We start from the raw sequence: 17,952 nt of genomic DNA on the forward strand, positions 1-17,952 counted from the left end.
CAAACATTTAGTAAGGTGATATTCTGCATGGGTTTGAGGGTTTGGGCTAGTTAGTCATTTTGTTATACATATATGCCTAATGGCCAAGCTGCCTTTGTTACCTTTGACCCTATGATGTCATATGTCACATGACACTACATCCCATGGGCATGGGCATACCCACCAAGTTGAAATCCATAGCCATTATAGTTGCATTTGCAAAATGCTATTTCACACAAAGTTGGCATAGTTCGACCTTTGACCCTCCTTTGATCACATGACCTTTGGCATTTTAGAATAATGAATGAACTGTCAACATGTATTTCGACACTCTGTCTGATAGTCTGTTTTGATGGTGCCATATTGTCGTTTTGGTATATATATGTGTAATGGCCAAAATGCTCTCTTTTGGTTATTTTTCCTTTCACTGCTGATCTTTGACCCTATGATGTCATAAGTCAGGGTCAACACTACTTCCCATGCCAATGCACACACACACCAAGTTTGAAGTCAATCCACTTTCAGTTCAGGACATTGTTTGGTCATATACTACCATACTCAGGCCATTTAACTGTCTTGTACTCAATGTAGGGAAGCTACTTGCCAAGTATCATGTCTGTCATAAATACTCAGACATGCACACACATGCCAAATGACTGACTAGGTAACTTACTTGCAAGGTAAGTGACTGATACAATTATGAGTGATGCTACAAGCATCAGTATAGTACTGAAGATAACTAAAGCATAGATCTTGTATATTGATTGCATACCATCATGAGTTGCTTGCTATGAGTGATGCTACAAGCATCAGTATAGTACTGAAGATAACTAAGGCATAGATCTTCTATATTGATTGCATACCATCATGAGTTGCTTGCTATGAGTGATGCTACAAGCATCAGTATAGTACTGAAGATAACTAAGGCATAGATCTTCTATATTGATTGCATACCATCATGAGCTGCTTGCAGTGTTGGTGTGGGCCTCCAACATCATTCTGTATGTAAACAAGCTTGGACTGGTCTGGACAGCAACGTGGAGAACGACAACACTTGTCAGTAGCAGACAATAGGTCTTAATGATGAAATAAAGAAAAGAAGACAAAGCAGAATTTAAATGAGATAAAATATGGCTTCAATGGAGTACACTGTCATTCAGATCCTAATGTGCATGATCGATAGTACTGTTTACAGACCTCTCAACCAATGTAGTACCATCACTTGAGAGCACTTACCCAGCATGCAACACACTGCAGGTATCTTTACTCACAGACATGATGGACTGTGATTGACAAAGTAGGTTGTACTTTTGCAGTTTTTGCTGACATAGAACCATGTTTTAGAAAACACAAGTTGTTAGTTTGGATTGAATGAATATATCAAATGATCTGTTCTACAAGAATTAAAAACCAATTTGTAGATACTACTAGTGATCAACTCATGGTAAAGCCATGCTACCAAAGATGTATATTTCAAATGATCTGTTCTACAAGAATTAAAAACCAATTTGTAGATACTACTAGTGATCAACTCATGGTAAAGCCATGCTACCAAAGATGTTTATTTCAAATGATCTGTTCTACAAGAATTAAAAACCAATATGTAGATACCACTAGTGATCAACTCATGGTAAAGCCATGCTACCAATGATGTATATTTCAAATGATCTGTTCTACAAGAATTAAAAACCAATATGTAGATACAGTACTACTAGTGATCAACTAAGGTAAAGCGATGCTATCAAAAATCACAACAACAACTTGTCAAGTTTCGCAGTTCTATGAGAGTTGCATCAAAACATAGAATGTTTGGAAAGCCTTAATCATAATAACAGTATTAGGTATCACTTTGGTATTGCAGAGGGTTGTTGATCAATCCTTCTCAGCAAACCTCACCCCCCGCATGCTGATTTAACCCATGATGCAATATACATTAAATTAATATTTGCCCTTAAGCTGAGAAAATCAAAATGAAACTGCCTTTAGACTTACCACATTTTTTGCCTTCCAAACTGAGGTGAAAGATAGCTGACCTATTTACAATTGAAAGGAAATGAGATGTGAGGTGCAATAATACAACAAGTTTGTAAAGTCAACTGAGAAAACATTACTGTTACAGAGTTTGCATGTTGCATTTATAAATGTTTGACTGACTCACAATTACTCGAAAGACATTTGATAGTAGTTGACCCAAATGAATAAAGATTAGTGCAGCTTAGATATATTAAATGTAAGCTATACTATAATAGTTTACTTTGCAAACTGAATATCCTTCCAAAAATTAAAATTACCTTCTCACTTAACTACAAGCTGTAACTTTATTACTCTGAAAAAAGAACATGCACATGCCCAATATGTAAATTGCCCATGATCTCATATTTCAAACTTTTGAAGGACTGTCAATTTTGTCCTCTACCGATGCCTTCTGTAATCTGAGCATTTGGGATCAGCATATCACATTAAACAACCAATTGTAAAATGTATTCAGCATTGTCCCAAAATCTACTAGACGTCACATAGTTATCAACCCTGGTCAACCTTATTTTTTCAATACCATTGCCACCCTGTTTTTTTGCACAATTGTGATATTTAATTGTCAAACTAAATCTTCAGTTATTAGATATATCTCTGTCTCTCCAAGCAACTATCAAACTCTTTCCATTGTGCTGGGCTTAAACTGAATACAAACTTTAGAGGCATAGGTCCCTCAAGATATACATCTGACATTCTGAGCAGATCAGCATGTGCACTCCAAGGTGACACAAAGTGCAATTAATGCACTTCTACTGCCTACAATTGGACATATCTGAGACCCCTCCATAATGAAGATAAGAGGGGGTTGGGGAAGAGTAAAATAGAAATTACACAAAACCAAAAGCTAGCGAATGGAGAATCAGAAAACCACATGATTTAGTTAGTATGAAAACATTTCAATGTCAGTTACTCTGCACTTTGAGTGATCTGTGAGCTAGCCCTTACATCAATTCTTACCTACATATGTCAAGTTATTTCATGCTGTATTTTAAACAGTGATGTCAGTCTTTGACTTTGGTCGATCTCCACTGACTCAAGACCTCTACCAATTTCAATGAGGATTTGATCTCACTTAGATTGAACTACATACTAATTTTGGACTTCACTCAAACTTTAATGTTGCAGTTATTGTGTTTACAAATTTTCAGACTTTGACCTCAAAAAGACCTTTGAACCTTCCAATTTCGATTTGGTCCTTGTACTCACTATAAAGGTTGATCTATTTAAGAAATAAAAAGTTCATCCAATCTTAACTTTTGCAGTTATCACATTTAAAAGGTTTTCAGTCTTTGACCTATGTTCAACCTCATGTGACACTTATCCTCCATGAATAAAAATATAGATCTTTTAACTCTCAAGGTGGATCTACACAAGTTCAACCTGAACTGATGTCCTTTGAGAAAATGTGTTTGCAATGTTTTCAGATTTGGCCCCTAATGTCCACAAATGACACTGCAAATAATGGGAGCTTGATGTCAATCACTATGTAGAAAGAACATTTTCAAAGATTTCAGACTCAGCTCTGGTTTGAACTGAAATGATCTTGGCCGCATTTCCCACTTGTTCATTATTTAAGCAAGACTCAAATCGTCTAATACCCAGAGAGATAAGGAACTACTGTGACTGGCAGACTGCATCACTGCTTGTAATGTTAACTCTAAATCTATATCAAGTGAGTAACACATCTACTTAGTAATTCCCTAATTGATAGGCAATATGATCACTGTGATAAACCTTCACATACTGAGGTTCATCATCACAAGATAGCCAACAAGTTTACTGATCCCTTGCCTTGATATATTATGCTGACTAGATTTTCACATTTTGATGTAGTTTGGTGATCTCAAATGATCTTTGACCTACTGTATTCAAGAGACAATAGGCTGCTTTTACATAATGGGACATAAGTGTATTACATATAAAATTTGTCCAAGCTTCCCCTCTGGAGATAATCATGTTTAGAAGTAAGGTGTTACAAACACACACAAACGCATACGCACACAGAAAGACCATTGCATAGGTTAAGATTATGATCGAAACCAATAAGTCAGGCCAAGACACTGAAAATGTAATTAAGTTGAAATAATGACAAACTTTCCTGCCAAGATGATCACCAACATCAGAATTCTTCACTCCCTTGCTTTTGAAGGGATCATATTTTTGGCATTTAGCATCAACAGGCTCCACTTACCTTCTGTTGTCACAGTAAATAGCTCCAAGTTTATAAGCCTCATTGTACAATGCAGAAAAGATAATACCAGCATCTTGTGGTCCCCAAGTGGCCTAATTGGAATAAATGACAAACACATGACTACTAATTTAGTAGCTGCTTACTTAAGTGTATTGAGAAATAGCTAACAAGGCATGACTTAATGCATCAATCTTCAAAGTAAAATGGCATAGCTAACAAGGCATGACTTAATGCCTCAATCTGCATTCCATTGTAAAATGCCATAGCTAACAAGACATGACTTAATACCTCAATTTGCAGTGCATTGTAAAATGCCATAGCTAACAAGACATGACTTAATGCATCAATCTTCAAAGTAAAATGCCATAGCTAACAAGGCATGACTTAATGCCTCAATCTGCATTCCATTGTAAAATGCCATAGCTAACAAGACATGACTTAATGCCTCAATTTGCAGTGCATTGTAAAATGCCATAGCTAACAAGGCAAGACTTAATGCCTCAATCTGCAAAGGAAAATGCCATAGCTAACAAGGCATGACTTAATGCCTCAATCTGCATTCCATTGTAAAATGCCATAGCTAACAAGACATGACTTAATACCTCAATTTGCAGTGCATTGTAAAATGCCATTGCTAACAAGGCAAGACTTAATGCCTCAATCTGCAAAGGAAAATGCCATAGCTAACAAGGCATGACTTAATGCCTCAATCTGCAAAGGAAAATGCCATAGCTAACAAGACATGACTTAATACCTCAATTTGCATTCCATTGTAAAATGCCATAGCTAACAAGACATGACTTAATACCTCAACTTGCATTCCATTGTAAAATGCCATAGCTAACAAGACATGACTTAATACCTCAACTTGCATTCCATTGTTAAATGCCATAGCTAACAAGACATGACTTAATACCTCAACCTGCATTCCATTGTAAAATGCCATAGCTAACAAGACATGACTTAATACCTCAACCTGCATTCCATTGTTAAATGCCATAGCTAACAAGACATGACTTAATACCTCAACCTGCATTCCATTGTTAAATGCCATAGCTAACAAGACATGACTTAATACCTCAACCTGCATTCCATTGTTAAATGCCATAGCTAACAAGACATGACTTAATACCTCAACCTGCATTCCATTGTTAAATGCCATAGCTAACAAGACATGACTTAATACCTCAACCTGCATTCCATTGTTAAATGCCATGTAAATGATCACCAACTCTGCCATCTTTGTTGGCTCTATTGTTTATCATGATGTACTGTTTGGCCAAACATTTGGCCAATTCCCAGAGATTGAGCACAGGAAAACTGTTTTGACTCTAAAAAAAAGTATTTTTTGACTTACAGGAATTGTCTGGTGGAAGATTTTGATACATTGTCCTTGTAGTTATTATTTTTCTTTTTCTAACCATGTAAAAATTGTCCCCATTCAACGTTTTCTTCTTGTAGAAATATGGTTTTCAAATTCACCAGTTTTCTCACCAAAAGTACCGTTTGTTCGAACGCTTCAATATGGTGATTGACGTAGCACAGGCAAATAGGCAAAACAGGCGACTTGAAGATAGCACTCCCATTTCCGCAGCAATAGACTCTCACGTGTAAGCACATGTGATTGCCTGTTATATAACGTACATATCGCGAGTGTATATCCTACTGTACCATGCCCAGTTGGTATACGTATAGCGTTGCACAAAATATACTCTCACACTCAAACCACAGTTCATAAACTGATCTTCGAAATCGCTGAAATAAAATTCACGGATCAAATTTACAGTAAAAAGAAACTTGAAAAGCATTCGGAACACCGAAAGATGAAACTTGGCGGAATCGATGTCAGAGCAGAATGTAGTACTGAGAAGCTTAGGCTTCGCAGAACTGTCCGATTGTAAATGCTAGAGTAGTCTACACATGTGAACATTCTTCGCGCTGGAGCTGGATAGCGCAATGTATAAACAATGAAGAGTCTGCTGTTAAAACTTATCTTGTGTTACACAAAGACAACGAAACCACCGATCTACTACATATATGGCGGATTAAGGAGTTTTTGAAAACATTTTTTAAGGTAACTTCTTTGGGCCACCAGACAATCCTTTTTGCCTCAATCTGCATTCCATTGTAAAATGCCATGTAAATGATAACCAACTCTGCCATCTTTGTTGGCACTATTGTTTATCATGATGTACTTTTTGGCCAAACATTTGGCCAATTCCCAGAGATTGAGCTCAGGAAAACTTGTTTCGACTCAAAAAAAAAGAGTCTTTTTTTTGTCATAACTTTCTTCTATCGATAATTTCTGGGGTAAAAAGCGAGACATTTATAGGGGCTGTGCCACAACCCTCTGAGCAGCAAGCAGTGACTGGAAATGACATGTGAACTCCGTCTCAACGGTCATTATCGCCACCCCCACTGTTTGTGCCTTGGTACATCACATGCACAAATACAGTATTTCATTTATTCATGAATGTACAGGAGAGATTCATGCCTGTTAAACCTAAGGTACATCACGTTGACCTACTATCTCTACACAGGGCAAAAGTAACGTTCAAGTAATTGTTGTTAAACAACATACTACGTCTTCATTGAGCACTACAGATGCAATAATTTTCACAGACAATGGATGGGGACTATTAACCAATCAAATCACGGGAATTTTTGAAAAGCATCATTGTCTATTTTTGCATGAAAATCTCCATAATGGAGTGTTGTTAACCCTGTACCTTGCGGTTGATTGTTATGATATATTTATTTTCAAACAGATTATTATATTGTTATATTTTCCGTTGACCTAGTTGTGAGTGTGTACTTGGGGTTTGTTTCTCAACAAAATAAAAGTTTGCGTCCGCGGGACGGAAGCAATTTAACACTTTTTACTTCATTTACTAATGAATGTACCTGAGCCGGTGAAAGATCCTCTGGGACATCCTCCAGAACACTAACAGTTTCCGTGGCAACATCAAACGTGCAGATAACTGGAAAACACTTATCCACCAGAGTTTCACCCCAGTCATCTCGAAACAAATACTGCTCACCCTGTGCAACCAATTGAAAGAAAGCCATTAATGAAGAAACTGTACTTTCACAGAGTTTATGATACCAAGGTTACTCACTTTAAACGAGCTGAACAGTGGTGGCACAATCCAGAGAACTGGAGCCAGGGAGTGCCCTTCTCCACAGGGCTCCAGATGACGTCAGTAACAACCGACCGAATTCAATACAAACCGCTTATAGCGTGTGTGCTAAAAAAAGGCAGAAAGTAACGGAGCAGTTTGCGGAACTGCTGCCCCTGTGACGCTAATGGAGGAAACCTAGGGCGGGAGTCACTCTAAACCAAACAGTCCCCGATAACCCTCACTTAAAAATGAAAATGATACTAATCAGGCTTTTAAAAGACTGTAAACTCGTTAACAATCCAAAGGAAGAAAAATTCTGAATCCTCAGTTACCAAAAAGGGATAAAATCCACTCAAAAATCTGTTTACAAAATTTTGATGGGGCATAAGTGCAGTAAGTATAGAATTTGTCAGGGTTGGCCCTTTTTATGTTTTTTTTTTTAATAAAAACAAATACAGATTTTATTTTTTTTTTTTTTAAATAAAAGAAAATCAGATTTTTTGTTATTGTATTTAAATGGATTTTTTTAAATACACAAGTCTTTGATGAATGCCAATGTCAAGGTAACTTAATCTTTGAGGCAGTAATGAGTCTCTACATTACTACCATGAATGGTATGAGCCTACAGGATGTATTATGCATTTTGGGGAAGGAAAAAAATCTGATCGATTTTCCATATTTTTATTACAATTTTGTTTAAATATATGTAGCCAACCCACTGGATGTTATACATCAAGTACATTATTCTTGTTAAGTACTATTTTCACTATCTTTGTAAGAAACAACATCAACTATTTACATAACAATAGGAAGTCTGCTTGACTTCCTGTTTTCTTTAAATTGAATCTTGTTCTTCCTACAAGAAAGATATTGACCTCACTGATACACATGTGCACACCTGACATGTGCAAGTACTGTATCTCATACAGGGTACATATCTATAAGTACAGGCTATTCCACAGAAAATTGAACCACTATATGGCCTAGTGCACTCTAGGCTAAAGAACGGCCTTGAAACTCATAAACAGCTCAGCTTGTGTTCTAATTTAAAGCCTTGAAAATGAAGAAGGACCCTTTGATACACTTTAAAGTCTATTGACTTTACAATATACCTTCAAGTTTGCATAAATTTCAGTGTTTAAGTTTTAGTGTTAATGACGACACTGGTTTTATAAATGTCCTTTAAGGTTATTCTCTGGGGTAGATCCACACACTAACTTCTGTGTCTTACAGTATTTCAAACATTTAACGAAAACACATTTTAAGCTTTAGTTGGAAACACCCTTGGATCCTTTAATTTAAGTATCAGATGACTAACTGATTCTGCGCACTGATTAATGTTACAAGTTACATATGCTTATATGCTATGGGCGGCCGTTTGGGAAAAAGTGGCTGCCCATAATATGCTAAATAAATTTATATCAAACTACACAAGCAGAGTCACAGTAGTTTTTTACAGTATCAAAATAAATAAAAAACATGGAAAAAAAATTACTTTGGTTTCAATCAGCCAACCCTGGAATTTGTCAAAGCTTCCCTTCTGAAAATAGCCTGCAGTACGCCAGGTTTTAACATTTCCGCCTCTTGTGATCACATATGACCATTGACCTCCACCTAAAGCTCACACATTTCACTCTTAATATGAGGTATCAGCATGTCAAGTATGATATTGGTACACGCTTCCATTCTGTTTACAATGTTTGTTTTTCAAAATTTGACCTCTGGTAACCTCAAATAATCGTTCACCCACCAAATGACAATAGCCCTCTTCTACTCAATATAATATGTCCATCCACATGCAAAGTATGAAACCTGTTGGAGACCCTTCTTGAGATATTGCATTTACAAGCTAGTCATCACAATCACACATGCTCACACACATACACACTATCATGATTGCATAGGTTACAATTATCATCGACATAAAAATGTCTTCACCTTTATGGGGTCTTTTTCAGTCTCTTCTTCGACTTGCTCAGATTTTCTACCAAAATAAGAAGCTGTTTTCTGCTTTTTCTTCTCAGCTATATAAACAAGTCGTTTGTTGTCTGAAGACCAATTTAGACATCCAAACTCACCTAAAAAAACAAAACAAAACCAGTACCACAGGTTAGAGCTTCACAAACACACTGATATTTCTGCGTGCCCTCTTAAAAGCAAATTTTAATTTTAATTTTATATTTTAATCATCCATATTTCATGTCACAAATTCAGGAAGTTTGATTGGTATTTTCATCAATTCTTGGAGGACCTACAGTAGGTTAGACTATTTGACCTTAGCAGGAACAAAGAGATAGGTCTAGACAGGTTACATTGTGGGAACAGGCAAAGTTAAGGCAAGAATTTACCAATCATTTCAGTGGGTGTTTCTTTCCGTGTTGTTAATATTTTACTGTTAATATGAGAAACCTCAGTAAAGAATAACGTAAGATTAAGGTGTTTGTCACAATAATGTTTAAAGAGCCAGTGCGTATTACATTTCTTCACATTGATGTAACACATGACAGGTTTTTGCGGTGGTTTATATATTTTTAGTACAAGTAAATATTCTCTTAGTAATTGTTCATTGTTTTTGCTTATATAATTTAAGTGAGAAGGTTTACAATGGTCAGTATTGGCCAAGTGCACAAGCAGTATAATGAATTTAGATTTGTTTTTGCCATCGGTTAATGTTATTCTAACACCAGTTTAGTTTGCATCTGCATTGGGGGTTGTCCCCATAAGATTGATTCGGCCAAATACAGGCGTGGGGTGTGCACTTTTTTTGGGTGTGTTTTATGAATAATATGTCATTGGCTGTATGTTAAGTTTATTATTTCAGGGTACTCGGTTATGCAATGGTGGCGGTCTGTCTATGAGGGCGCAACTTGTAATTGTTACATTTGACATGGTGAGTCGGTATAGAGAATCAAGCACTTCCTAAAATTGAAGGAGTAGTTGTTATTTTGTTCCATTTTAATGTTGAGATTTTGTTTAAATTTGACCTTGGGTGTCTTATCTCATATTATTTAATTGTAATCTTAACTACATCATTGTTAATCAACCGTTCATGGGTACATCAATATAAAAATGAGTTTTGGCAAGACTGATAACATCAAAGAGCTGGTTTTAATAACATTAAATGTTATTAATGATTTTAATAAGAAAGAGAGATTATCAATTCATAATTCACCTTCTGTATTGAAGGGGTATGTGTTGGGAATGTTATTCAGTTTATTAATCTTAGCTTGTTAACGTTTAATAATTTGAGTTATAGGTGTTATAAGAGTTTGGAGATTTTGTGAGGTTGGAAAAAATTCTATTAGGGACAATTTTCAGTTTACTTGAGAACGTGTGCAGTGGCGGCGCCAGGAATTTTTAGTTGGGGAGGCTAAGGGGGGGCTGAGCCAATTTTTTGGGTGGCTTACAAGAGTGAGTGATCGCTGTCCTGGGGGAGGGGTATAAGGCCTACATGCAAAATGGTGGCATTTAGCGCGGCTTTTGTCACCTGAAAATTTCTCCAAAAATATGCATTTCTTGGTGAGTAACTTTAGTCAAATTAGAATGGAAGATACCAATTCACAATTTCGTATCACTAAAATATTACCTGCTGTGAAAGATCCAATTCCTTTGCTCAATTATTATATCGCGCTCTCTGACACAACTCCTGTTTTAGTCTGTATACACGCTGTTTGTGAAACGCACACGACATTGCCGTATGAGAACAAAATTCATCAAAATTTCCATTGACCATTGTAGCACTGCGTTATGGCTGACAAAATTTGGGTAGGCTATATTGTTTCAATGAGGTTTTTTTTTTTTGCCTATTTCAGTTGGGGGGCTAATGGGGGGGCTGACTACTTCAGTGGGGGGGCTAAAGCCCCCCCAAGCCCCCCCCTTGGCGCCGCCACTGAACGTGTGCCTGTTTTGTATTCACCTTCGGAACACCAGGATGGGTGTTGTGCTGTCACCTTTGGAACACCGGGATGGGTGTTGTGCTGTCACCTTCGGAACACCGGGATGGGTGTTGTGCTGTCATCTTCGGAACACCGGGATGGGTGTTGTGCTGTCACAGGTTGAGATATAGTTGATCTCCTGGATTTCTTTTTCTTTATGATTTTTATTAGCAACATCTCAGTAGGGTTGTGTGAATTGTGCTAGGTTTACTGAGGACAACTCTCATACTACTGTAATATAGTGTTGTCAGATCTGAGCAGGTGAATTTGTTTGATATTAATGATTTTAGACCAATGGGGGAACTTATGGTAATTGCCAGTGTTCCATATGGGAGATTGTATTGTATGCATTAACTTTTACCGTTTAATATATTTTGTATTTTGTCATTTTGATAATTGTGGGCTGTTTTCTATATTGAATAAATTGGTGAAATCTTATACTGCCGACTCTGTGATTCTGGTCGTAATGAGTAGGCTGACCCTTCCTTCAACACCCCTCTGCCTCCCTTCACAGCGTTCATTTAATACAGTTTCAGAGAGAAGCCTTAGGTCTGTTTACGTCAATTAGCCAATCCATGTCCTGAACTTTCAGTATCACATCGGTTTACAGAGAAATCTCTACTGTTATGGAGCAGTTTCCCTGATGAGCTCAGCCAAAAACACAAGCATACTGTACATTACATAAAGTGTCTAGGCAATACAGATGCTCACAGCCTCATATAGTGAAATTTATCCAAGGCCAACCACAGAGGGTAAACTGGTGACTGTGCTCTCACTACCACACAGATCTGTGCAAATAATTTTAAGAATAACCGGGTCAAATGTTTTGGTTTTCCAACAGCAAGCAGAGCTCTAAAAAGCAATGAACAATATATAAAAGACCAAAACACTGTATGACAGATACGTAAGTTTGGTGAATAGAACACTATTAACTTTTGGGGTGATACCAACTAAACATGTTACCTGTTTGTAAGTATTTAGTTACAACGTAATTTGCTTTAACATCTAGTTGTCTGCCAGAAAACATCTGATTTTGATTGTCTGATTAGAAATTGGGTCATTTCGGAGGACCGGACTACCATTAAAAATTTCTCCTACAGAGATATGCTCAAGAAAAATGAAGAAGAAACTATGATTTTACCTTCGTGTTAGATTCAGCACACTGCTTATTTAAAGTGAACCAATTCATGTTACTATTTAACAATACCCTTAAATATATATAACTTCATGGTTTAATCCCTTAGTAACTCCCCAATAATACTCACCATCAGTGTTTACTTTGCCATGTTTATCAATGGCTGTAAGGTTCACATTGTTAACCTTAGACTCCTCAGTCCAAATCTGAAATTTAAAATGATTGTTTTAATGTGAATTATTAAGCTGCATTTTGGGATTGAATTAATCATAATCTGCTGATAACAAACTGGACTACTCAAGGAAAGATGATGTACATAGTAAACATGTAAAAAGTAAAAAATTAGAAATAGCATGTCAATCATTGTTTAGCGACATTTTACTTATAAAAGCCTTTACCCATTTTATTAGGGAATGGGGGAGGGGGGGAAGGGGATGGATATTTTGAGGTTAACTATTTCTTCTTCCTAGTTGCAAGTTTGTACAGTATATACTTTACCAGCTTCCATTTGGAAAATATGATACGTCCATTGAAAATAGTCAGAAAGTATACAGAGAAATATATTTTGAAAAGTTCTATTCAAACTCATTTTGCATGTTGACCTATTTTCCAAGCACCTGCATCATCAACTTATACACAGCAATAATATAGCTTCATTCTTGCTTGTTTCATTACTGGGACGGAAGTTCTGTTCAACTTTTGTGGGCCCTCACATGACGCCCCTTTTTGCCCTGAACAACGTTGGTTCACTACCATTGAAACTTGGACAAAATTTGGACAAAAGTTCTAGGAGTAGTAGCATTTTCTCCATTTTCAGAAAAGGACCTCTCGTGACCTCAAAATACAATTAAAATTTATCATAATAATAATCTATGTAGTATGATTGCAGGCATAAAAACTTAACACTCACAAACCTCTCACGACATTTCAGCCAAATCAAAGGAAAACGGATGAAATGGCCGTGATTCAAACAAGGTGGCAAAAAGTGACACAATTTCGGCAAATTGCACGATAGCTATACCTCAGCTGAATGCTGAAGGGGCTGAAATTATTTGAACTTGTTCACTGGGATTTTGCAGCAAAGAAATACCTGAGTGTTAAGATTAACAACATTGACAGATTTCAGTTTCAGTTTTCATTTCCAAGTAGGGTTTTCTGTTCATTAAAAATTTAAGGTTCCTTAAAGTTTCTATACCAATGCTAAGTATGTTTACAAACCCAAAACTAGTTTACAGTATGTTCTTCCAATATCTTCTGGATTCTTCCGGAAGGAACTACAAGTAACCTAGTTTCTTCCAGTTTTCTCAATTCTTGGTTTCTATATCATATGGTTAGGGAGATACTTAACTATTTTAAGTTTCATATTAAGTATTATTATATATTAAGTATATATTAAGTCCAATCTACTTGTTCATATGCAAACAATCCACTGCAAAGAGAAATGGGACCAGTACAGGGCTGTGGGGAATCATTGTGGCAAGTATCAACTCAAACCAGCCTATCACTTTTATTTATTTGTTTAAAAGCTTGAGGGGATGTCCCAAAAAAGCAGGATGTCTGGTAACCAGATAGCATTATGCACAAAACATTAACAGATGGTTATAGAAAGGCACAAACTGGAAGTAAGTAAGTAGTCCTGCATTTGTGACTCAGCATGGATATTTTAGTTGGTCACACAACACATGAACTTTTAATCAGCCTCATTAAAAGCAGCACTGTAAACCATGTAATTGTTGACCCTCATGTCTGCACCAAATGTGAAAAGTCATTATCACATATGATTGCCATTTAAGGTTTTCACGTAAAGCATCAATTAGAATGCCAAAAAAGTGCATGCAAAAACTTAGATGCTATCAAGATTGATTCTAGGTTACGATTATTATCAAACCAAAACCATCAAGAGAAACTATAGTAGGTAGTCAGGGAACAGTATAGGCATTGAATTCCACGATCAATGTAGAATTGATTAAAAAACCTTTTACTGCAAATTTCTCTGACAATTGTTGGTATTTGTTAACCAAAAATAAATACTGTTTTAGAGTTAAACTGCGGGCGGAGTGATGGTTATAGCAAACACATATTGTTTGCTTTTAATTTGAACTGGTATGTTTATCACAAAGCAGAATAGGCAAACCTACCTCTAAATACTGCTGTTCTTCCCCTTTCTTGTTTTTCACCTGCCTGAACACAGCTTTGTATTTGCCACATGCAGAGAAAGATGACAGTAATCTTCAAAGAGAACACAAAGAAATCATTCATTGCATGGTTTGCATGGAAATTTTGAATGTACACAAGATCAGTATATACCAAGAGTTCAAGAAGGACTAGCAAAAAAAGAGCTTTCAAATTTCTGTGCGCTGCCTCATATGTGTTACAACTGTTTGTTGAAACTGTAGTTTGGGGGTAAATACAGTAAACAGGAAGGCTTTCATGCCAAAACATTTCCACACAACTACCTGATGTAGAGTGAGTTAAATTTAAGCCAGAAGATCAGAGATTCCCAGCTCACTAGACCATTTGTAATACTCAGCACTTGTGGGCATCAAACAATTAATTGGATTTTACAATATACACTTTTTGTGTAAAACTGTTTTGAACAATTTCCAGAGAACGTTGTCTTCCTATATGCAGAGGATATCGTCACATACATACTATATATGTACACATGAAGTTTGGCCTCTTGAAAAAACACTGTAGTTCCAATACTGTACTTACTTTGTTAGAAATACAAACAAAATATACAGTTCATCTCAGTTTTAATTTTGCAGGAATCATGTTTACAAGAATCTTAGACTTTCACATCTATTGACCTCAAACAATAAATACGGAGGCGCCCTACCATGTGGCTACACCTCTTAATTCGCTCATATTATTTTGTTATTTTCCGCATTTTTTGCTGTTACACATTGCTTCCAGAAAAAAACTCTATAATCAGTGAATGCTCCCCTGGTCAACACCTTGTTTTATCCTGTCAGTATCTACACTTCTGGTTACAATTAACAGACTACAAGCATGTTAGTACTATAAGCTTAAGGAGACTGTCCTTGGAATCTTACTTAGCAGAATACTGTACTCACTCTTCATGCAGTTCAGTTATATCAGGAACTGGCAGAACCTTTTGAAAAGCCTTTTCTTCCGTTCCCAAAGCTAAAAAAGTCCTGGTGAACTTTATAACGCTGCCTCTCTCCAAATCTCTTTGACTCCATGTTGATGACACAGTCACAGAACCGCCCTGGGTGTTAACTATTTGAGCAGTTGCCAAGGAGGGTATTCTGGCTAATTCCCTGTAGATGGACACAGCTTTATCGTCTGACATGGCCAACCTGCAATGTGGTCAATGTAATGATATAATGAAAACTTTTACACTGCATCTTAAATTTAACGACCTGGCAAAGACATGTAACCTGGAAAAGACATGAACATACATCATCTTTAACAAGGTTTTGGTCGTTGAAACTTTCCAGAATTATTTTTCCTTGATGCTGATGGGAAGCCAAATGGGAATTTAAGTGTAAATTAATTGTGAGGTTTCTGTTATCATCATTTGCTTTACATGCCAAAAAGGGGAATGTGCTGAGTGGGTGGGCCGTGAAGGGGACTGTGCCTCAATATTCTTAGTTAAAACATTGGGGCACTGATATAGGGGCTATCTATGAAACTGAAAAGCCTATATGTAATAAATATTTTTTTATGAACCATAGTTTCACATTAGACTGCAAGTTCACTGTTTACGTAGTTTAAATCTTTAGCGCTCTCTACATTTCCCCTTGTAGGGAATCTTGATACATACCTGACGATGATCACAACGTCAGTCAACATGCAGGGGGATTGGGTGGAGACCGGATCAGTGGTTCGGTTTTTCATTTTCTTATAAAGTATTCTTTCTTAATGCCATCACTACAATAAGTGCCTAGAACCTTGAGGTTGCACTACATGTACTGACTAATGAAATAAGAAGAAATGATCTCAACATTTCACTAAAACTAACTGAAATACTGTATACTATCCAGGCATTCACATAACCTTAGGCTTACTTTCATTTAGGAAGTGGAAATCACAGGGGGACAGCTCCCCCCCCCACACCCCACAGGCTACGGCCCTGTACTTGGCATCAGTTAACTTAATCACAAATAAAATATTTGTCAACATAAACATGGTTATAACAACAACATGACTAGCAGTTCATCATTTAATTTACGCTGTAATGAAATCCAGTTGTGAAGTTCAATTTAACGACGGGGTTGAGCAGATGAGAATGAAACATTAATAACTACTGTACTAGTCTCATTGCACCATGTTTGACCACCGTTTATGAGATACACGAATCATTACAAGCCTGATAGGCCTAGCGTTAACAGGAGTCAGTCACTAAATAATGACGGGGACTTTGATACTGTGTACCCACCCTTCAGAAAGTGGGTTGATATGTCCCCACCCCACCCTGATTGAAACCCTTGATGGACTTTAACTAGAGCACAGATAAAATATACACTGCTTGGCTTAGCTACAAAAATCGTGGAACATTTCCAAGTCTCTGATTGTGTACACAACTTTAATCAGTAAGTTCCTGCTACTCAACCCCCAAATAAAATCACACTGCAGCTTTACCCCAGTATATATCCTATTTTATTTAAGCAATACAGCTTAAAATGTAAGCATTACAATCCCAGAACAAATGAGCTGTGTATGGCAAGACAAATGCCTAATAACTGCTGCAGATATTTCAGGTTTTTTGGTAATAAAACTTGGATATCCAGGCTATAAACTTAGAATATAAATATATTCAGACAAGCTGTTATAGAGTATATAAGCCAATATCTAAATCATTAAACAATATCTAGTGAGCTCTACAATAAGCATGTTTGTATAGTTGGCAATGTATTTGACAGTTGTAATTGTATATCAAGAATGGGTGAAAATAATGTGTTATATTTAAGCCTTCTTTGTCATGTTGCTCATGGAATTGACCTGGAATGTAGCTTTGATCTTCTTGGACAAACTTTTTCTGGATGATACACCTGAAAAGGTACTTTACGATGTATGAACAAATCAAACACCATGCTGATTTTTTAATATTTTCTTTATTTTTATTGGTTTTAAATTATATGTGAAAATAACTTCCTGTGCAAACAACAAATTTCCTGCAAACCTGGTTCGCGTGGCTTGCAAGATTTCCAGCCTGGTGATATGGATTGTGCAATGTGTACATTACAAGTTTTTCTGCAAATACTATTTACCTTTCTTGGTACTTGAAGCAACTGCTCATACTGTCACTCACTTTAAAGTTACTCTGCTGTTAATATAATTCAGTACCCCGTGCCTGGATGCTAAATTATCAGCAAGTCAATAACTTGCTCAGGTTGAGTATATAATGAGTACATGCATACAAACAAGAGGGCAATTCACAGAGGTGCATTTCTCATGGCAAACAAATCTAAAGAATATTGCTTATGGACTGCATATTAACAATATAAAATTCACACCCCTTAGGCATGAACTCCACACTTACTAAAACAGCATTTGTCCTATTACCAAATGCATTTGGCCTCACTTGTT

General features: G+C 36.6%; 1 protein-coding gene across 2 annotated transcripts in view; it reads right to left on the reverse strand.

The window, feature by feature from the left end:
- LOC139961018 (acylamino-acid-releasing enzyme-like) overlaps positions 1 to 17,952 on the reverse strand; it is a 38,914-nt gene that overhangs the window by 17,771 nt on the left and 3,191 nt on the right. Inside the window, exons 1-9 of one of the 2 annotated variants that reach the window (XM_071959808.1) lie at positions 16,187 to 16,336; positions 15,474 to 15,719; positions 14,535 to 14,625; positions 12,527 to 12,602; positions 9,265 to 9,404; positions 7,109 to 7,246; positions 4,205 to 4,296; positions 1,972 to 2,012; positions 934 to 1,055 (exon numbers count right to left, since the gene is read on the reverse strand). In XM_071959808.1, coding sequence (XP_071815909.1) covers positions 934 to 1,055; positions 1,972 to 2,012; positions 4,205 to 4,296; positions 7,109 to 7,246; positions 9,265 to 9,404; positions 12,527 to 12,602; positions 14,535 to 14,625; positions 15,474 to 15,719; positions 16,187 to 16,260 — 1,020 coding nt within the window. In that variant the 5' untranslated portion in view covers positions 16,261 to 16,336. Of the gene's footprint in view, positions 1 to 933; positions 1,056 to 1,971; positions 2,013 to 4,204; positions 4,297 to 7,108; positions 7,247 to 9,264; positions 9,405 to 12,526; positions 12,603 to 14,534; positions 14,626 to 15,473; positions 15,720 to 16,186; positions 16,337 to 17,952 lie in introns of those variants that run through there. The other variant, XM_071959809.1, reaches the window with a different exon arrangement.

Source organism: Apostichopus japonicus, chromosome 20 (assembly GCF_037975245.1).
Source record: "Apostichopus japonicus isolate 1M-3 chromosome 20, ASM3797524v1, whole genome shotgun sequence".
Classification (NCBI taxonomy): domain Eukaryota; kingdom Metazoa; phylum Echinodermata; class Holothuroidea; order Aspidochirotida; family Stichopodidae; genus Apostichopus; species Apostichopus japonicus.